This window comes from Danio rerio, chromosome 6 (genome assembly GCF_052040795.2).
Source record: "Danio rerio strain M-AB ecotype USA chromosome 6, GRCz13ab, whole genome shotgun sequence".
NCBI lineage: Eukaryota > Metazoa > Chordata > Actinopteri > Cypriniformes > Danionidae > Danio > Danio rerio.
Window position 1 is genome coordinate 43,047,661 of NC_141026.1, and position 23,381 is coordinate 43,071,041.

At 35.4% G+C, this 23,381-nt stretch overlaps 2 protein-coding genes across 6 annotated transcripts; both read right to left on the reverse strand.

Moving 5' to 3' along the window:
- Window positions 1-7,651, reverse strand: sirt4 (sirtuin 4). Of its 5 annotated transcripts, NM_001005988.1 has the most exon segments (5): window positions 1-675; window positions 2,699-2,993; window positions 5,016-5,515; window positions 7,015-7,041; window positions 7,587-7,624. In NM_001005988.1, coding segments are annotated over 3 exon segments (933 nt in total). In that variant the 5' UTR covers window positions 5,501-5,515; window positions 7,015-7,041; window positions 7,587-7,624; the 3' UTR covers window positions 1-522.
- Window positions 7,652-7,777: 126 nt separating this feature from the next.
- Window positions 7,778-23,326, reverse strand: sxph (saxiphilin). The gene is given in 17 exon segments (NM_001114466.2): window positions 7,778-7,983; window positions 8,171-8,357; window positions 8,438-8,622; window positions 10,742-10,824; window positions 11,106-11,253; window positions 11,586-11,768; window positions 11,857-11,907; window positions 11,989-12,079; window positions 12,428-12,576; window positions 14,114-14,300; window positions 16,410-16,567; window positions 16,675-16,739; window positions 16,840-17,002; window positions 17,949-18,128; window positions 21,030-21,129; window positions 21,391-21,554; window positions 22,899-23,326. Coding segments are annotated over 17 exon segments (2,202 nt in total). The 5' UTR covers window positions 22,963-23,326; the 3' UTR covers window positions 7,778-7,939.
- Window positions 23,327-23,381: the final 55 nt, after the last annotated feature.

A 23,381-nucleotide genomic window follows, 5' to 3' on the forward strand; every position in this document is an offset into this window, starting at 1 on the left:
TTACTTTACCTTTATTTTTATTTGTGTCAGACACAACAAATAATGAATAATTTTATTATGTTCCAGTACATTAAAAAAAAAACCATCCTGGTTCATTCACTAACATATAAATATTACATAATCATAGTCATTCATCTTTAATGAAACTGTCATTATTACATAAAGTCAAAACACATCATCTTCAGATCATTTAAAATATCAACATGATCATCAGTGTTTCCCATATTTATTTATATCAGGAGTATTCTTTACATTTCAGAAATATTTTAAATGAGAAAACAGATCTGAACCCACTTCATAAGTAATAAATACATAAAATATTCAACTTTACTCAGTGCAAGCGATGTATTCTGTATCACACTTTAACCTCCAAAATCTTGATCATTTTTAGATTTTTAGAGAGCTACTTGAAGTAATGGTTTAACTTGAGGTAGGAATCTGTTATATTATGCAAGCAGCCTAGAACCAAATCAAAATATACTCCAGTAATCTTGAGGATTTAATGTTAATGGCTTGAGTTTGTCAGGACAGTTTAATGGCTGGCAGCACTTCTCCACATCGAGCACTCACCCTGATGTCAGTCAGATGGTCAGCTCGTGTAGCTCCAATATTCACAATGGCTATCGGGAGTTTTCTTTCACTAGCAGCGAGGAGAAATCGGTACCCAGAAAACACCTTAAGAATTGGAAAACAGATGCCTTTACTTTCCCAAAATTGGAAGAGATAAATATCTGCATTATCTAGGTCATAATATATCACATTATTAACAAGTTAAACCTATTTAAACAGACATGAATTTACTAATCTGACTGTGTAACATTTCCATTTTTTTCTTTTCCTTTTAAAATAACATAAAAAGAAAATGACTGGATTTAGGATGCAATTCTCACGTAATTTATGTTATTTCATTCATTTTCTTTTCGGCTTTATTCCCTTTATTCATCAGGGGTCGCCACAGTGGTGCGAACCGCCAACTTATCCAGCATATGTTTTACACAGCGGATGCCCTTTCAGCTGCAACCCAGTACTGGAAAACATGTAGACACATAAACTATGACCAATTTAGTTTATTCAATTCACTTATACTGCATGTATTGTGGGGCAAACCGGAGCACTCGGAGGAAACCTACGCAAACATGTCGAGAGCATGCAAACTCCACACAGAAATGCTAACTGACCAAGCCAGAATTCGAACCAGCGACCTTGTTGCTGTGAGGCGACAGTGTTAACCACTGAGCCACTGTGTCGCCCTAATTTATGTCACGTCTAATGTTATTTAGGTTTTGATACTCATTAACTAGTTAACTCTAGTCAAACATACCTAAACCAACTACTTTGTATAGCATTTCCCTTTTTTTAAATATATTTCATTTGTGGGCGACAGTGGGTAACACAATCGCCTCACAGCAAGAAGGTCGCTGGTTCGAGCCTTGGCTGGGTCAGTTGGCATTTCTGTTTAGTTTGAAAGCTCTCAACATGTTCGCGTGGGTTTCCTCCACAGTCTAAAGACATGTGGTATAGGTGAATTGGGTAAGCTAAACTGGCCGTAGTGTGTGTGCGTGATTGAGTGTGTATGGGTGTTTCCCAGTGATGAGTTGTCCTGTATCCACTTATCATTGGAGTGGGAGAGGTGGGGGGGTGTTTCCACTTTAGAATTATGGCACGTCTGGCTAAAATTGTGGTAAAAGCAACAACCTTGCTGTCAGGGACTGTCAAAATAGGTCTAAGGGATAGTCCAAAGATGGCTAGCAAAGGATCAACGTATATTGATTTTGAGGGCTTTATTGAATGTATTAAAAACACCTGACCAAAAGTCAGCAGGAGAATATTTGCAACGATTACAAGCAGAGCTCCTTTCTGGAAAGAAATTAGCCAACTGAGCATTGGTTAAGTGAGCTCTAAACAATATATTACACTACATCAATCCATGCCTAGCACAAAATGAAGAGGAATGCACCTGGGCTAAAGTGTTATCCCACAGATCCTCTGTCATAGTAACTCCCAGATCCCACTCCCACGTTTCTTTAAATGCGACAGTAGGATCAGCATTAATTGAATTTATTTACTGTTAAATGATTATTCCATTTTAAAAACTAAAGATTAACAATAAATCATTATGTAACACATCCAGTTGAAGTCAGAATTATTATCCATCCTCTGAAATTTGTTTTTCAAATATTTCCCAAATGATGCTTAACAGTGCAAGACATTTTTTTACAGTATTTCCTATAATATTTTTTCTTTTGGAGAAAGTATTATTGGCTTTATTTCAGCTAGAATAAAAGCAGTTTTTAATTAAAAAAAATATATATATATTTTAAGGTCAATATTATTAGCCCTCTTAAGCAATATTTTTTTCAGACTGTCTACAGAGCAAATCATCATTATACAATGACTTGTCTAATTACTATAACTTGCCTAATTAATCTAGTTAATCTTAGTTTTTAAACGTCACTTTAAGCTGAATACTAGTATTTCGAAAAATATCTTATAAAATATTATGTACTGTCATCATGGCAGAGATAAAAAAAAAAATCAGTTATTAAAAGTATTATGTTTAAATCTTTCTGTTAAACAAAAACTGTAATAAAAATATACTGGGGGGAGGGGGGCGTTGACTTCAACTGTATATTACATCATTACACCAGCAAATAGCAATGAGCACTCCTGATCAAAGTGAAAATGAAACATTACCAACCTGAAGAGAAGATCCAGCAACAAGCACAGCATCAGACTCGGCCAGCTTGTTATGCACAAAGTGAACTGTATTCCGGTTGACTACATCCCCAAAGAAGGTGACCTCGGGTTTGAGAACGCCACCACAAGCGTTGCATGCAGGCACTCTGAAGTTCAGCACCTGCTCCTCCTCCAGAAACACGTCTCCATCTGGAGCCACCGCACATGCAGTCGCTTCCCAGCCGGGGTTCAGGGCTGTGAAACGCTTCTGAAGCTCAGCACGAGGAGTCAGTTCACCACAGTCCAAACACACAACCCTACCAGCAGGAGAAACATCAGTGGACAGACACACAGAGCTCTGACTTTACTCTATAATCATATCAATAATGTTGACAAATTTTGCAATATCAACATCTATAGAATGTGATGCATTGAATCAAGTGAATTAAATCAATATTCAGTCAAGATGAACAATTAAAATTCCATTTAATGTTGCCACTGTTTTATATTCAGGACATGAGAATTAAATCAATGACTCTCTTTTGCAACATTGACACTGTTAAATATAAACCGAATCAACATTGACTTGAGCTCAATATTATTCATTATTAATGAATTTTATAACATTCACACTGAATTAAATCAGCACTGACAGGAGCTGAATAACATTTCACACATCTTTGCATGACTGACTGTTTTGAATCTGAATCGAATGGACTGCATCAACACTGAATCAAACTTCTTTAAGGTTCAAAATTGATGAATTTTGCACCATTAAGATGGTTTTGAATGTAGATTTTGCAAAATTGATACTATAACTGAGTCAACATTAATTTAAATGATGACATTACTGTCTTCTACAGAGCTGTTTTACAGCTATAACTGAAAACTTTAAACAGTAATTGAAGGGACTTTAAAGGGTCAGTTCACCCAAAAATGAAAATTCTGTTATCAATTCATTGCTTTTATGTTGTTCCAATCCCATGAGATCTTCACTTATCTTTAGAACACATGTTAAGATATTTTAGATGAAACATGAGAGCTCTCTAAGACAGCAACAGTTCTGAGACTTTCAAAGTCTAAAAAAATAAAAAATAACATTGATAAAATGGTTTATGCGACTTCAATTATATGAAGTTAAAAAAAAAACAACAACATAAAAACGTCTTTGTTTAACTTTGCCTAACATGTCAGATTAAGGTGCATGTTTATATTGGGAATTACGACCCTTGGGTGTTGCGCTGCTAACTCTGTGTGTAAATGCACACCAAGACCTGACAAGAAAAACACAGACAAAGTCATTTTTACAGTTTGTTTGACAAACAAAAGTGCACTTGTATTTTTGTATGATTACAGTCGAACCACTGAATCACACAGAGCGTTTTGACAACATTTTGGTTTCTTTTCTGCACTTTAAACATCTCTGTATTGTTTCTTTTTATGAAGGGTCAGAAAGCTCTAGGATTTCATCTAAATTATCTTCATTTGTGTTATGAGATAGATGGTCTCATGGGACATGAGCGTCAGTAATTAATAACAAAATATAAATTCTTGGGTGAACTAACCCTTTAAGCTAAAAAAATAGCACTTTAGTAGTATTTTTAGTAGTAAAAATAATTGTATGGATCATATTTATTGAAGTTGGATTAATTATTCTGTTATTTCCTTCTTTATTGTGATAAAGCTATTCATCGAAACAATCAGTACCCAGCAGTGATAGAAAAAGTACTATTACTTGCCCAAACTGTAATGAGAGTAAAAGAATCAGTTGTAAATATTACTTATAGTATGAGTAAAAAGTAGACCTTAAAGAAGTAAAAGAAGCCCTTAAAAGTACTCAAGAGTAATGATTTTACACTGTGAAAGGCTAATGCGTTTACATGCAATTTGTGTAGGAATGTGTAAACGTAACATTCTGTAGTGCATTTAGTTTTTGTTAAAGGACATCTTCTTGGACACTTTTAATGCTTCCAAATGGTTTGCTGCTTTTATAAAGCGCCCATGTCTTCAGGTAGTTCAGTATGATACGATTTACCTTCTATGTGCGATTTGATTGGACAGAAATTACAAGATTGATTTTTCTACTAAGCCAATTCCTATAGACAGGGAAAAAAGTAGTGACTGCTGGTTGAAGGAAAGAGTGGAGTAAAAGTACTGATACGGCACTAAAAATGTACTCAGGTGAAAGTAAAAGTACACAATTTTAAAACTACTCACTAAATAACAATTCCTGAGAAAAACTACTCAATTACAGTAATCTGAGTTTTTGTAATTTGTTATTTTACACTGTATAAAACTCCACAGAATCAAAGATTGATTTTATCTTTTAACCGTCTTACCTATGGGTAGATCCATGCAGTTCAGTCAGTCTCTGTTGTCCAGCCTTTAAATGCAAGGCATCTACATTCTGAGTCACAAGCCAGTGCAGTTTTCCCTTTTCTTCCCAGTCCCGTAATGCGAGATGGGCTGAGTTAGGCTGGTGCGAAGAAAACTGTGGCCACCCCACATAATTTCGCGCCCAGTACCTCTGCCTGGATTTCTCACTGCGCACAAACTCAGAGTGCTGCATAGGCCGTCTGTTAGTCCGTGCGTACAGTCCCACTCCCTCTGACCTGTAGTCTGGAATACCCGATTCAGTGGAGAGTCCGGCACCGCTTATTACAAACAGACGAGAAGCCTGTGATATAAAGGGCTGGAGCTGTTCCAAAGCACTGGAGTCAAAGGAGCCACTTGCAGGAACGAACTGTTGTACACCAGCTTGTATTGTAGAAGCACATCTTCCCACTGCCACAGGAGGAGGCAGGTATCTGCATGACAACAGCATCTACAGACCTGTTCACTCAGCAGCAGATAAAAGCAAACTACAGTATATTAACATCAAATTAATGTCAGGCAAAATGGTTTGTTAACTATGCAATGAAATTTAGAAAGTGGTTTGTATTGCATATGCCACTGGGCCGATGGAAAACTGTTACTTTATTTTGTTTGCTTGATCTGAATGGACACTTGGTGACTTTTGACAGATTAGATAAGACAATGGACCAAATGATTTGGATATATTGAAAGGTTATAAAAAGTTATGTGGCAACTTTAAGGTCAAAAACAATCCGACAAGACTGCAAAAATATTATTTGAATTCCAAAATGAATAAAAAAAATGACATGCCACACGTAAATAGCAACATTTACAATAAAAATATAATCAAGCTTTTACTCTTCTGTAATGTGAAATATTGCTGAAAAAATACAAATACAGCAATAGAAAACATCACAGTATCGTAGTATTATAAAATATACTCAAAATTCTAAATAGTAATCAAAATATTACCTAAATAAAATAAAATGTATTAATTTATCTGTAATATTTTAAGGCTTCCGTACCTTTTAAATGCAAGGAAGTAATTAACAACAATTGCGCCCCTTTGCAGCAAAATATCTGACAACTTTTATCAACAATAATTCAATAATACATCATTTGAAGGTTTAAGGCGCAAGGCTTCAAGTGTATGGAATTCACTGCATATTAGGGCTGCACAATATATTGTTTCAGCATCGATGTTGCAGTGTGTGCATCTGCAATAGTCGCATTCAAGATATACAATGTTAAGTCTGGATTGAATAAAAATTATATTAAATTACTGTATTTATATGGAATTTATACAATTTATGCAAAATAAAATAAAAAAAATTTATTTAACGTACTTTGAATGTTTGTCTTGTTTTTGGTCCAAAATAAATATCTACCTTTTAAAGCAAAAACAAGATTATTTTACTTAACTGGCAGATAATTTAGCTTAAGTTTGCCTTATTTCTTTAAAAGTTAATATATATATATATATATATATATATATATATATATATATATATATATATATATATATATATTTTTTTTTTTTTTTTACTTGATCTAAGTTTTTATATAAATTCTGTAACCCGAATATTGTCAGATTCCCCAGAAAACCAATTCAGCTATTCAAGTATCTTATGTATTCATATTGCAATATTTATCGCAGTAAAATAAAAATGTGCAATATCACATTTCCAATATCATGCAGACCTACTGTATAGCATTAACTTACTAAACAAGTGATTGTTAAACAATAAGGTGACCTAACGTAAATTACTTCAGGTTTGTAACCTTCACAGGCTGTTTGTACAGAGTAAAACTTTTAAAGTAAGTTAGATGTGATGTTACCAAACTCATTTTATAACGCTTACTTTAATTACATGACATAGAACTTTAGGCTAAGACAACAACATCGACATTGTGCCTCAATATTTTTATTAACACTTACCTCATGTCTTCAACTAATTAACTTTCGTTAATTCAATAACTTACCTGTTTTGATAATATCCTCGAAACCAAAGCTGCGTCCCAAATCGCATACTTATGCACTATTCTACGCCATTTTGTAGTATAAATAGTGTAAGTAGTGTGTCCACACTGAAAACTCTAAAAATAATAAGTGCACTTTAATTACCCGGATGATGCACTCATTCAGCCGCTAAAATGAAGTGTGTAATGATGGACACTTCACGCACTCAACGACCGCAGGTTTGCTTACGTAGCGGAAGGGGCGGAGCTATCGGACGCACATGTTGAATAATTTTATTTAATTTGGATGGTGAAAGCAAAATTCTTTTACGAGAGTGATTATAGCTCCTCCCGATAGTGATTGCGGCAACACTCACGGCAAGTATTATTTGATAATTCGGCCGTTTACTTCAATGATTTGGCAACCGTCAAACGTCATCAGGGAAACGGTTTGAATTTCCGCTTAGTAAAAAAAACATTAGTGTGCCATTTGGGACGACACTACATACATATACTATCCTGTTGAGTGTGTAAGTGCATAAGTACATAGTGCATGAGTGCATAGTGTATAGTGTGCCATTTGGGACGCAGCTCAAGTCTTCTATTTCGTAACCATTAGTACAGTAGCAGCAGCGGCGGTCATCAACTGAACTTCCGTTTTGACGTTTCACAGTTGCATGATGGGAAATGTAGTATCGCGAACATGAACTCGTTCTGGCAGGTTGAAACAGCTCCAACGGTGCTCTCTCAGCAGATAAACTCTTAAATATAACTGAACTCGCATATATATAATCCAATTATATTTTATTTTATGTCATGAGAGATACATAAAATACAAAACATGACCCATGCTGCTTTTTAACAGTATATATATATATATATATATATATATATATATATATATATATATATATATATATATATATATATGTTATTTCATCTAGATTGATTAGAATATGCTGCATACATCTTGATTGCAGAACTGTAGGATATCTGTCAAAAAATGTAAACAGTAGTCCTAATTATGAATTTGCACAATTAATAATTCAAATAAAATACTTCTGTCTAATTTTTTAATCAAACATATTTACATATCCAGCAATAATCCTAACATAAAAACAAATGCAAATAAATGACCGGTATGCTGTAATCATATAACAAAGTTTCCATGTGTTCTTACTGGAGTGTGTGCAGTTGAAGATGCTCTCCGCCTGTGAACAGAACTCATTTCCCAGTATGGTCCGGTAGTCCATGTGACTGGTGTGAACTAGACACTTTGTAACATCTTTAAAAAGCAGGTCACTCTCTCCGTACTGCTGAGACTCAAACAGATGAAACCCAGAATCAGGGCGAGCCTCTGTGGTATCCTATAGTGCAAAACACATCAGTGCTCAGATTCGACAAGACTCAGTGATCAGTTTATTGATTGTGATTTGGATGTGCAGACCTGTGACTTCATTAAGAGGTCATAAATGCGAGCGGTAAGAACAGGTCGTGTCATAACAATATTTGGAGGGACTGCGCCTAAATTACAGCTCTTCCATTGCGACAAAGGAGCCCGACTGCCATCGCTGCAGAGTAACTCAAAGTCCCAAGTGACCCAACCTTCTGCCCAGCCACTGGTGTTCAGACCTGTGCATCAAACACATCACACACACACACACACACACACACACACACACATATACATATACACATATATATATATATATATATATACATATACACATATATATATATATATATATATATATATATATATATATATATATATATATGAGAATCATACATTTACATTTACAATCAATCATTTTGCAGATGCTTTTATCAACAGTGAATTAAAAATAAAGACAACAGAAATAATCAAAGCAACAAAATAACAACAATATGTAAACCAGGGTTCCCACACATTCATAAAAAGCTCATTTAAGGAGTTTCAAGGACTAATTTTAAAGCACCATTCATATCTAATCAAGCACCTTTGTCTAATCCCAGCATATGGAGTGACTTGAAAGTTATTAATGTACTTAACATTTCATCCATTCATTTGTTCGTTTTCCTTCCGCTTAGTCCCTTTATTCACCAGAGGTCGCCATAGCGGAATAACCCTCCAACTTATTCAGCATATGTTTTACACAATGGATGCCCTTCCAGTTGCAAGCCAGTGGAGACACCCGAACACACAAACACTACAGCCAATTTAGTCCAATCAATCACCTATAGGGCATGTCTTTGGACTGTGGGGGAAATCGGAGCACCTGGAGGAAACTCACACCAAAACAGGGAGAACAAGCAAACTCCACACAGCTAACTGACCCAGATGGGACTCGAACCAGTGACCTTCTTGCTGTCGACCTTCTTTACCGTGTCGCCCTACTTAACATTTTACTTACAATTTAAGTGATCTCAGATTTAAATGTAATATCTTTAATTTAAGAAATTCTCAGTTTCTTTCTTCTGTTTTTAACAATTTAGTACAATTGTTGAAATAAAACCATAAACAAAATTAATTCAGAACCTTTAAGGACCTGTGTTTGTTTTTAAGTACTTTCCAGGCCTTCTATATGTTTGAAATTCAAGTACTTTAAAGTACTTTCAAAAAGAGCAGGAACTCTGGTAAATATGTAAATTCCCAGTTAGTCTAATGAAGTATACAACGTTTTTGTGTTGTGCACTTCTAAAATGACTGCTTTTGTCCTATTCAGAGTTATTCTAAAAGGAGAGACTGGTTGGTTACATGTGGGGGCTCATCTGGGATGGGAGTGAGTAAACGGAGGCCAGCTAGCGAAGTGCTATACAGGCAAACCTCACTTCACTGAACCTGAAAAAGTGCTCTAGAGACAGATGCTAGAGGCACAGACTTTAGCCTCCTTGTTAGAGCAAACAACCTCCATGTGAAGAATCGCTGATTCGACCCTAGCTCAGAATGGGATGGGTGCAGTAGTGACTGGTGTGTTACAAAAGCATATTTAATGAGTTACATATTCTGAATCACAGCATATACAACTCAAATGAGATATTTGAAAAAGAAACAGTAATAAAAATTTTGAAAACTTTATAGTCATTGATGAGAGAAAAAGAGAAAAAGAGATTTGATAGATTTTTTTTTACAAATATCAATACATCCATTCAATCATTTTCTTGTCGGCTTAGTCCCTTTATTAATCCGGGGTCGCAACAGCGGAATGAACCGCCAACTTATCCAGCACATTTTTACGCAGCGTTGGATGCTCTTCCAGCCGCAATCAATCCCTGGGAAACATCCACACACACATTCACACACACACTTATACACTACGGACAATTTAGCCTACCCAATTCACCTGTACCGCATGTCTTTGGACTGTGGGGGAAACCGAGCACCCGGAAAAAACCCACTCGAATGCAGGGAGAACATGCAAACTCCACACAGAAACGCCAACTGAGCCGAGGTTCAAACCAGCGACCTTCTTGCTGTGAGGCAACAGCACTACCTACTGCGCCACTGCATCCCCCATCAATACATTATCTAAATAAAAAGTACTTAAAAATAGAAAAAAAGAGAAGAATATGTATACAAGGGGGGGGGAGGTCAAAACACGGAAGATCAAAGGTTTGGAATAATGAAAACTCAAGATGAATTCTTGATTTTAACAGAATTAAAGAAAACTGCCAATTAAATAATAAAATTGAAGGAGTTAAAATTTAAAACGTTTTCTCTGAACATATTTAAACCTACCAAAAAAAGAAAGAGAGAGAGATTATATCCTACGTTCAATGTTGCTTTCTAGATTGTGGTGCTCCATAAAGGCCACATCTCCAAAACTTTTCCCAGTTGGGTCTCCAACCAGGCACCTGGAGTGAAAGACAATATAAGCCCTGAAGAGCGTTTTGGTTTAAGCAATGTGGTACTACCAATAAAAAATAATCCTATATATTGCTACAATTAACATTTTTAGGCCTATAACTTCTGGCAAAGGGAGTCTCAGTGAAAACTAGCTTTGGGCTAATTTGGGTACATTAACTTTCTTGAGAAAGGTTGTTAGATGTGCACTGTTCCTTCGTAATGAAATAAAAACAGTCAAGTATATGTAGTACAATGTTTTATTTGATCTTCATCGAGTTCAAATCCTCACCTTAATGCACCCATGTTGCCGTAGTAGCGCTCATTATGGTTGTCAGCACAACGTTTCGTGGCAGCTTCCTCAGTTCCACCCATACACACCTTACACAGATTACCCTGACCCCCAGGCAAACAGCCTTTCCAAAACACCTCAGAGTACACTGAGAAAAGAGTGGCATACATTAAAGAGTGTTGACGAACAAATATAGTGAAAAGAGACAAAAATAATTTCTGAAACTCACAACATGTTTTATCTACCAAAATATTCTGCTTCAATCCATGTCTGCTAGCATTTAGACTTTTAAAAATCACATTTTAACACTTGCTGGTGCAAACCTTTTGAGACAGTAGCTCTTACACAATTCCAAAACTTTATCAGTAGAAGTTTCAAATCACATTCGGTACAGTCTAGTATTCATGGTCAGAATGTCTGCAATGGACATTCAAGCAGTTGTGTAGTTCTATATGCCAAGAGGAAAATAGCATGTAGTACCTTTATTGGGCTCACAGGGAGCGCTGTTGTTGTGTTCTGTGCTAAGTGTGTGTCTTACAGGTAAAACCCAGCCTGCAGGACTGTACATGTGACCGTGGCAGGAGCGTCTGTCGGCCAGACTTCCAAAAAATAAACTCTTGCTTGACCGACGCACAACTGCCACACCGTACACTGGCGGCAATTCTGCAGAAATAAGAATGAACGGTAGTGACGTGGTAATCAAGACGTGCCCTTTATGCTAAGACCATTTTATAATGATTTTCCTTATTACCGTTACTTTCAAAATGGCCTCCAGCTCCTACAGAAGTCTCACATTTCTCTCCTAAATGAACAAGACAAAAGCAAATCCGAGTGAAGTGAGCTTGAAAACATGAGTGAATATGACAGTGGATGCTTTACATACCATAATATTCAGTCACAACAGGGACAAGGCCGCATTTTCCAGCTATAAAAGCATGAGTGGCGTCCAGAGACACGGCATCCACTTCATCCCTCTGTGAAAATCAACAACCGATTCTGTTCTAGTAGTTCTACTCATAGATATATGCACATATATCTACATGTATATATCTATGGCCGACACCGAGACAAACACCAGTGCTGGTATTGTTAATTAAAAGTGAAAAATAATCATTGAAGTATAATAGTAAAATATAAATACTAGCTAAAATACTGATGGAAACAAAAAATGACTTGGCAATTAACTGAAATAAAACAAGTACACGTTTTGAAAAGTCTATTAATAATAGTACAATAATAATAAAAATGATTGTACATTGATCAATAAATAAAATATTTATTTAAACCTAAATCACAATTGCGGGAAAATTGTCTTACTGGACCTTGATCTTCTCAATGCAGTCACTCATAGATGAGGCTTTTACACACACCAGAGGGTCTGATTTTATACTAATAGCCCACTGCTCACATTTCTTCTGTTCGGCGTGACTTATACAGCACCACCTCACCACACTGTCCTCCAGCGAACTACCTAATCACACATATACACACACAGACACAGAACTAATGATTTTTATACTGTACACGCTGTATATTCTGTATAATCTTCCCACAACCCTTCCCCTAAATCAACCCACACAAAAACATTCTGTACTTCTGCATTTTCAACATACTTGATTCTGTATGATTTGAATCTTCCTACACGCCATTGAAAACAATTGCATTTAGTTTGAAATAGCGTCAAGTTTTATTTGTTAAATACCGTGGCAGATTTATTTATTACTTGGGTATAACAGAACAAAATGCTTAGATATCACCTTCTATGTTTTTTGTTGTTGTTGAATTTTATTCATGGTTTACTTGTTGCACTATGGGTTGGAGGTTTAAGGCATGTATAAGGGAGTGCATTTGGTGACGATAGTTCTACTGTACTTTGGTGTATGTTGAATTCAACTTGAAAAAGACGTACAGTCTTGTTGTCAATCCTAGTTGTAAGAGTAACAAATAATAACTTGACTTCTAGTTGATTGTTTGGAAAAGTGGCAGAAGGTAGATTTATCTGATGAATCTGTTGAACTGCATCCCAATCATCACAAATACTGCAGAAGACCTACTGGAACCTGCATGAACCCAAGATTCTCACAGTATCAGTCAAGTTTGGTGAAGGAAAAATCATGGTTTGGGGTTACATTCAGTATGGGGGTGTGCGAGAGATCTGCAGAGATGGCAACATCAACAGCCTGAGGTATCAAGACATTTATGCTGCCCATTACATTACAAACCACAGGAGAGGGCCATATCTTCAGCAGGATAGGATAGCACTCCTTCTCATTTTTCAGCCTCCACATCAATGTTCCTGAAAGCAAAGAAGGACAAGGCGCTCCAGGATTGGCCAGCCCAGTCACCATACATGAACATTGAGCATGCTTGGGTAAGATGGAGGTGGAGGCAATGAAGATGAATCTAAAGGATCTTGATGAACTCTGGGAGTCCTGCAAGAACGCTTTCTTTGCTATTCCAGATGACTTTATTAATAAGTGATTTGAGTCATTGCAGGGATGTATGGATGCAGTCCTCCAAGCTCATGGGAGTCCTACACAATATTAATTATTTTTCCACTGCACAATGACTTTATATTTTATACTGTACATTATTTCTGTTAAGCGACAAGACTTTTTGTCTAAGCAAACTCAGATCTTACCGTCCTAATTAAATAGTTAAAAATCAAAGCATGATCATATTTTATTTTGGTAGAATAAGCATAATCTAGAGTCCTTCGCCTTTCATATAAACCACCAAATGATCAACTAGAAGTCAAGTTATGATTTGTTGTTCCAAAAACTAGGATTGGCGACAACACTTTTGTCAGGTAGTGTATTATTTGTGTGCTGTTTTTATCATCGAGACCAAAAAAATTTTCCTGCAAACTAAAAAAAAAAAGAACTGGTATTGCTATAATTGTGGGGACATGTGATCCCAACATGATAAAAAGCAAGGAAGACACATGTACAAATTAAAGTCTGAGCTAATCATTCACAAGATTAGTCATTACAGAAGCAGTCTTTTACCTTCATGTCCAAGACCCTTGAGCAAGGCCACATAGTCGAGTCCCAGAACCTGGCTCATATCCATATCCTCCATCAGAACAGATAATTTCTCCGTCACATCTCTGAAGAGAAGGTCACTCCCACCAAAGGATGCAGATTCAAACAGCTGGAAACGCCGACGCTCCCTTCCCCTCCAACCAAAAGACATCTTCAAAAGAAAACACAGAAAAAGCTATTAAGTGCTTTGCTCATTACATAGTGAAATCTTATCAGTGTTCCAAGCCACAACACCAATAAGATCATTAAAGAACATCTTCAGCAGCTTGAGATCAACTCTAGACTGACAGAGCCACCAGTTTTAATTAAAATAACAGTTTGTCCAAAAATTTAAGTTCTGATAGTTGTTATTCTCACTTTATTTCTTCTTCAGAACAAAAAGGAAGATGTTTTTGAAATTTGTATGCTGTTCAAATAGTGAGGTCAATGGTCTAAATATTCAACATTTTTCTAAATATTGTCTTTTGAAGAAGGAAAAAAAAAAAGAATGAACCTTCTCCTAAATAGTCAGTTGTTTATAAGGTGAATTGTGAGTTGGTTGTAAGGTGAATTATAGCTGCAGCAATAACTTTATAAAGATCAACAAAATGTAACTGGAATGTTTCTCTGTGCCATTATCCTTATAGTTTTGACTCTGCTGTTTATGTTTAGAAATATTTTTTAAACATTATTTAATGTTAAAGTTATAGTTATCATACTTGGTGTACATGTTTATGGCGTGAGTTTTCAGATGGATGTCCGCTGCAGGATGGAGTAACACACATCTTTTCTCATGTCCTTATGATTATTAATAAAGTTTCATGTTTAAGAGCCTCGATTAAATGATGACCTTAGTGTCATCCCACTTCAGAGTAAAACTGGAATAATATGCGTGTAATTGCTTTTTGTGTATGCCAAATGATTTGTTTCCTCAGGAAACTCAGCCAGGTCAGAGGTCATGGAGATCTCTTGAGTGGACCTGGACATTTGAAGAATTGGAAACAACTGTTTCTTGAGTTATTTGCCATTTTCTGTGTTAAATCTTTTAAACTTAATTCCTTTGTATGTACGCTGCCGGTTTGGATGCAGATAGTACCTTGGGTAAGAAACAGATTGTATTTTGTGTGGATTCTATTCATTTTTGGATAATTTCACAGGTCTGGGGTCAGCTCTGAAGTGGCTGTCTTACCTTTGTATGCTTGAAACATTGATATAGTACACGCACACACAAATCAAAGTCTATTTAAATGAAAAAGGGAAAAAAAGACTAACTTTTTTCCCAGTACCTTATTTGATATCTTATTTATATAATTTTAATAACTCAGTGATTGCCACACACAAGTTACTTCCTTTTTTACATTTTCTGAAAAACATAATCTATTGTCAGTGTTACATTAATAGTGGTAACTTAATTAACAATTTTACACTTTTTAACAAAAAAATTCAACTTGCCAAGATAAATTAGGAACACACTATTGAAATTAAGACTAAAATGCTGTGAAATAAACCACAGTGGTCAGTGATGAAGTCTGTGTTCCTTATGGTATTGTGCAGTTTTTACTTTTTTTAAATAATTATTTTTAACGGGTTTCTCACCTTTTATTGGGATAGGATAGTGGAGGACAGACAAGAAACCATTGGGAGCAGAGAGAGGGAAAGGATCAGCATATGACCTCAATCAGGAATTGAACTTGGGTGACCGTGAGCACCATGGTGCTATGTGTCGGCACACTTGACCACCAGGCTGTTGGTGTCGACACTTTTGACTTTTTAAATCAATAGCTCATAAGAACAAAATATTTTTAGAGAAAGCACACGTGCCTTTTGGTGCTACAAATGTTATCGATAAGGAAAAGGCAAACACCAATTTAAAGCTAAAATATACTATAGTAGAGTTATAGAATTGATATAATAGATTTGATATTTCATTGCAATAAGATTTATTTTTATTTCATTTTGTAAATGGGCTTTTTACACAAATAGGTTTTTTGACAAAAAAGTAAAATAAAATATTTTTATTATCTGTGTTTAAACCAATCAGGTTAAAATACCTGACAGTTAATGTTGTTATGTAAGACTATAATTGATGTTTTCAGATTGTAAGCAGAGCGGCCTATGAACTCAATGTGAGTGAGGAAGCTGGCTTCGGCTGATAAAACTGCAAACTATCTCTAGTAAACGTTCTTTTTTAATTGAATCTCTGACTTCGGCTCTGATTCATCTGACAGACTGATCATTTTAATTATTAATAGTGAATTTCAACTTTAAATATAAATCATACCTGGGCAGCAACCAAGAACTTTCGAGCAATTTTCCTTATGTTCATCCGTGTGACCACACCGCCTCCAGGACCTCGTCCAAGATTACACGTCCTAAAGCTGCTGAGCGGAGCCAGAGACCCATCTGTACACAGCAGGCGCAGCTCATCCTTCTCCCTCTCTGATGAGGGAAACAAAGAGTCATATAGAATCTAACCACTAGTGTAAATGCTGTTGTTTGTAGAGCCTGCATGTACAATTCTGTAAAAAAAATGTGAAAGGTGTAACCATCAATGCCGTCCAGAGCTGTGTGATCCACAAAAGCAATATCTCCAGCTCCTGACTGCAAACATCTAAGAAAAACAGAATCACAATGTAAGGCGCTCAAGGCAATTTGGCAGCGACACACTAATACTTGTGAGTGTGTGTGTGTGTGTGTGTGTGTATTTTCACCTGAGTGCTCCTTGGTTGTGATAGAATGGTTCGCTGTGAGACGTCTCACAGTGGAAGTTCTTCTGACGAATGTAAGACCTTTGGCCTTTGCATAAGGAACAAAGGTTTGCTGCCATTGTAGTTGCTCCAGGAACACAGCTAGCATTGAAGAAAGCACTGACCGCTGACAAAACAGTCAAAATGTGAGCACTGGAACATTGCTATATACATATTTTTGAACTCTTTGTTAGTTTAGATTGGAAGAACATGACAGAATACTTGGTAGGTTTTGATCCAAATTACCAAATGAATGGATATAAATAAACAACAGCCAATAAATGTGGGAAAACACTTCAAATTGACGCCATTCTAGCGCTGCAGGTGATCTTAATTGACATTTATATGTATAATTATGTTTAATTAGGATGTTTAGGATTATTATCTGCTTCAGAAGAGCTATGAGCAATATTTGCTGGACTGTTACGTTATTTTTAACACTTGTATTTTTTTTAGCAAAACCAAAAAACTGCAAAATGTATTCATTTTTTTCAACATTATGATTGCTGGTTCGAGCCCCGGCTGATTCAGTTAGCATTTCTCTGTGGAGTTTGCATGTTCTCCCTGTGTTGGCGTGGGTTTCCTCTGATTGCTCCGGTTTCACCCAGTTCAAAGACGCTATAGGTGAATTGGATAAGCTTAACTGGCTGTAGTGTATGTGTGAATGCAAAAGTGTATGAGTGCTTCCCAGTGTTGAGTTGGGGCAGACAGTAGTTCGCTGCGTAAAACATGTGCTGGATAAGTTGGCAGTTCATTCCTCTGTGGCGACCCCTGATTAATAAAGGGACTAAGCCGAAAAGAAAATGAATAATACACTATTATATACACCATAGATTTGTGTATAAATATATATACTGTACACACCCATTTTATTTAGATTTGAACAACTTAAATTTTTTATTATTCCAGGTAGTTGCCAAGCTAACATTTCTAATAAAATTGTTCATGCTATATCTAAATTTTTTATCTTATAGCAGCTGTTACTAATTGACAAAAACATTTTCTTGTTTAATTTTTTGTATTATTTTGGTTAATACTTGCACTAGTACATTATATGCGATTGGATTTCTCACCCTGACTGATGGGCTCATCCTCAGCCCAGGGCAGAAGGTTTCGAGACAGTAAGTGTCCCAAAGGCAGACTCCAGCCTGCAGTCCAGCGAGCTCCACTGTGACAGCTCCTACTGCCCTGCAGAGAACGCATGTCTAAAGAACTGTTGTTCCTGACCACAGCAACTGCAAGAATACAGCCACCTGACCGATGGAGGAGAGGAAGATCTTCATGTTAGTGCTGGTCTTAGCATATTACTTATTCTACAGTTGGACATACAGTTGAAATCAGAATTATTAGCCCCCTGAATTATTAGCCTCCTGTTCATTTTTCACCCCAATTTCTGTTTAAAAGAAAGAAGATTTCTAAGCATAATAGTTTTAATAACTCATTTTTATAACTGATTTATTTTTATCTTTGCCATGATGACAGTAAATTATATTTTACTTGATATTTTTCAAGAAACTTCTATACTATTAAAGTGACATTTAAAGGTTAACTAGGTTAATTAGGCTGGTTAAGGTAATTAGGCAAGTTATTGTATAACGATGGTTTGTTCTGTAGACTATAAAAAATATAGCTTAATGGGGCTAAAATGGTGTTTAAAAAATTAAAAACTGCTTTTTTTTAGCCAAAATAAAACAAATAAGACTCTCCAGAAGAAAAAATATTATCAGACACACTCTAAACATCATTTGGCAAATATTTAAAAAAGAAAGAAAGAAAGAAAGAAAGAAAGAAAGAAAGAAAGAAAGAAAGAAAGAAAGAAAGAAAGAAAGAAAGAAAGAAAGAAAGAAAGAAAAAAAAACAATTAAAGGAGGGTTTATAATTCTGACATCGAGAAAAAAAAAAAAACTTCACTAAAAGAAATTCTTTTCAATATCCAGTTGGTTACTAGTATCTTATTATGGGTTGTGATTATAATCTAATTTACAATATTTTCTTATATAATTTTAATAACTCAGTGACTGCCAAACACAACATAGTTATTTTTTAACTTTTACGAAAATAATTTTAAACTATGTTATGTTAATAATGGTAACATAATTGACAATTTTACACTTCTAAACCAAAAAAGTCCAACTTTTCACAGTAAATTAAAACACATGGCACTTATGAAATTATGACTGTAATACTTTTAAACAACCCACAGTCTGGTCAGTGATAAAGTCTTATGAAATTGTGCAGATTTGATGTTTTAAATTAATAGCTCAATAGGACAAAAGATTTTCTTAGAAAGAGCAGACATGCCTTTTCATGCTTTAAATATTATCAGCAAGTCAAAGTAACGTATTCCCTGTATCTTACATAGTTATGGGAGATTATTACACCAATCTAAAGTCAAAATATACTATGGTACAGAAATAGAATTGATGTAAGATTTATGGACACTTTAATACAATTTACTTTAATTTAATTTGGTAAAATTATAAAAATGGCCTTTTTACAACAAAACAAAAAGTTAAATATGTTGATTATAATACATGATCATAACAAGAAATCACAAATCACAATATATAATGTAACAATTGGAGATCCATGACAATGAGTGACAAATATTTAAAACTTCAAAACTGACAGAAATAATGACCTTGGTCATTAAATGGACCTGCAATAATAAAATGATCAGTGGTGGAAAGAGTACTGAAAAATCCTACTCATGTAAAAGTACCATTACTTACCCAAAAATGTAGCGCAAGTAGAGTTAAAAATCAGTTGTAAATATTACTCAAAGATTGAGTAAAAACCTTTCAGACCTTTCAAAAGTACTCAAGACTAGAGAGTATTGAGTATTACACTGTGAAAAGTTGATGTGTGTGTGATAGGGATGTAACGATATTGTAAATACTGTCATACCGCAATAGCAATTTCTTTCAATATTACCGTGGTTGTGACTCAATAAAATCATAGGTCTTTTGGTGAAAAGTTTGCTCAGGCGAATGGAGCGAATGGGAGGTAGCGGAAACTACAATTTTCATCAGCCCAGGCGTGGCCATCATCCTTTGCGGTCTGTTGTCTCTACAGATCCAGTAATGCAGAAATGGAGGGTGCTGCTAGTAGTGGCAAAGAAAAAGAGCTAAAAATGGTCGAACCTAAAGCGGGTTTTAAATCACATGTGTGGAAGCATTTCAGTTTCTCTCTGAAAAGAAAGAAGAAAAGGTGACAGAAAAAAGGGTATGCAGGCACTGCCAGACTGTGCTGAAATACAAGTCGGGGAATACGACTAACATGATGGGGATTCTTTTAGTCAAGGGGACAGCAGAACACAGCACACTGCTCAGATTGATGGAGACATTGACTTGTACCACCAAGAGACCTCTATCTCACTCATGGCTTGTCCTTTCGAGTGGTGTTTCTTTTTACATGGTTTAATATTTTTTGTTATTAAAAATAAATTATTATTTAATTTCCTGTTTGAATGTCATTGATCTGTTCAGTGTTGAGGAAACCTGAACATTCTAGCACTTTTCTCTTCAATAGTTTTGTTTTTCCTTTAAATGATTCAATAAATACCGTACCGTGCCATTCACACCTAGGTATTACCGTATTGTGAAATTTTTATACCGTTACATCTTTAGTGTGTGTGTAAAAGTAACATTCTGTAGTGCATTTAGTGATTTTTTAAGGCCATTTGCTGATTTAAGTCATTATACAGTAAACATCCGTCATCTTCCCATCAGTGACATGCAGTCTTAACAGTCTCTGGGTTATTGTCTGTAAAGATCTTCTTGGACACTTTGAATACTTCCGGAGGGTTTGCTGCATTTATAAAGCGCCCATGTCTTGAGGTTGTTCAGTATGTTGGGATTTATTTTCTATTGATTGAAGTGTGATTTAATTGGACTTGAATCACAAGATTGATTTGTCTACCTTAGCCAATCCCCACAGACAAGCAAAAATAAAGTAGTGACTGCAGGTTAAAGTAGTGGAGTAAAAGTACTGATACAGCATTAAAAATAAGTAACTAAATAGTAGAACTAATAGTAAATTACATTATCTAAGAAACACTTCGCCATTACAGTATTTTGAGTATTTATAATTTGTTTCTTTTCACCACTGAAAATCAACCACACATGCACAAAGAACAAGGTTTTCAATCATACCATCTCTGTAGATTTCCTTTGCAACTACTGTGAGCCCAAACTGTTTGACAGCAGAATAAACCTCTCCGGCGTCCAGGGTCACCAGGTCAGCTTTATTATCCTGATGAGAAGGGAAATAGAACACTGTGAAAAATGCTGGGTTCCACACAATTCCTTTAGATTGTCCAAACACAAATCGATTAAGTTAACTAAATTGTTTTTTTCAAATTTAAGTGGATTGAACATAAAAAAAAATAAGTTATTCCCCAAATAAACTTCAAGAAATAAAGTCGTTTAAACAAGCATTCAAATATTTATACTGCAGGGGTTAATTTGTGTTAACAGATTAGTTTTTTAGTGTAATCAGTGTCACGTAACCAACCCTTATCTTATTAATGCAGTCTGCGGTGCTGTAAGCTTTCACACATGACAGACGAGCGAACGCAGTGACTGCTGCAGGTGGAAGGACAGCGACAAGAGCTTTGGCCAGTTCTGCACACTTCTTCTGCTCTGCCTCTGATACAGCACACCAGCGCATCTTCTTACCTGGATGTAGATACACAGGCAGATGCTTGCAGAAAAGTGGTTTTTAGGGCTTAATGGTGGCTTTCTTTCCCCAGCCATACTTAAATTGCATTACATCCATGCATCTGGCAGAGGTTTTTTAACTGTTTTAAATATAAGGTGACTTACATTGCAGTGAAGCTACATTTTATCAGGGTTTCTATGGGAGAATAATTAGTCTCACAATAAATAAAATAGACAAATCTAAACTAAATAAAAAAAAAATACAAATAGTTAGTTAATTTGAAATTGTACAATCAATAAATAAATTGTAATCCACAAATACATTAAAAGATTCACAAAAAATAATTAGAAATATCAAATACGCAGAATGCACTAATTAAAACAAAAAGATCATAATACAAATGGATTCAAAACATCGGAAATAATAATAATAATGAAAACCCTTTAAAAATACATCACTTTGCATTTAATACTTGTGGATAATAATTGTTTTCTCTATTATATTGAAAAATAAATAAATAAAATCGCAGTTAACAGAAAAAGTTCATGATCAACCTTAATTATTAGACACACTTTAGAGGCTATCATTATAGAAACAACTGAAAGAAAATTCATTATAAAATATAAGAATAAATAAATGAATCAACAAATAAATAAAGATTACCAAAAATAAATTAAAGTAACATAAATACAACAGGATCTACCATGTTTCATGGTAGTTAAATGAAATAAATGACAAAATAAACTACTATCAAAAAAGTGACATAATTTATGAATTTGCCAATTAAAGAGTTAAAATCCTGTAATCTTTTAGTAGTTTTGATCAGAACTGAGGTTGATTAACAGATTTATGCCAAAAAAAGAAAGAATTATTTATTCGATGCACTTTTAACTTGGATGTTTTTATCCCTAACATGCCAAAATGGTAGTAAATTTACCCAAATGTGTATCGTTGATTTTTTTTAACCAAAGCATTTTCTCAAAATGTGTGTTAAAATAAGATTTGTCACCAAAAATCATTCTGCTATCTGAAACACAGAAATAGTTATGGCCAAATGAAGACACAAATTCACCATTGGGAGCGAATGAAACATCCCCAACAGTACATAAGGGTTAATTACACGTCACAATCAATGGTCACAATAAATAAACATAAAACGTACATACGACTCCTCTTTAGATTACATTATCACGTCATAAAACAAATTTCTTAGTTTGTAGTGTCAAGCAGCGATCTGGCAAAGTCTAGAAACTTCATTTCCATTAACAACTCCCAAATATGTGTGAAATGAGAAGTATTATGAAACGTAAAGAAAAGCGTTCAGCTGCATTTCTTAACTGCATCAGTAAACGCGCACTTACCCCAGCTGGTGATGGAGCACAACAGCAGCAAGAGCACAACAATAACACTCACGAGCTTCATCATAGTCCGTCAGAAATCTCTACAGGGAGAAATAAAGCGGTCTACATCGAGTCGTGAATAGAAGTTTCAGCTGGACAGGCATGTCGCCTATCGAAGATCTCACCGTCTAGATTTGCGCTAGTGTGAAAAGTGGGAAGCGGGTGTTTCCCAAGCGGATAGTTTTTATAATAAATGCGCACATATGGAAAATATTACAGTGGAACTCTTCTGTCACGTGGATTATTCTCGTCCAGGCATCTTTCCTTGCTTAGCGTTTTATGGCGTTTTTAGAAAGCGCCATTTGTTCACTTATATTAAAAGCTACCTGACTCACCTGAACGACAAAAATAAACATAACAAGATTTGGCGGTAAATCTTCCAACGTCACGCGGACCGAACCAAACTTTATCTTTGATATTCTGGTTACTACAGTTTTTAGGGTA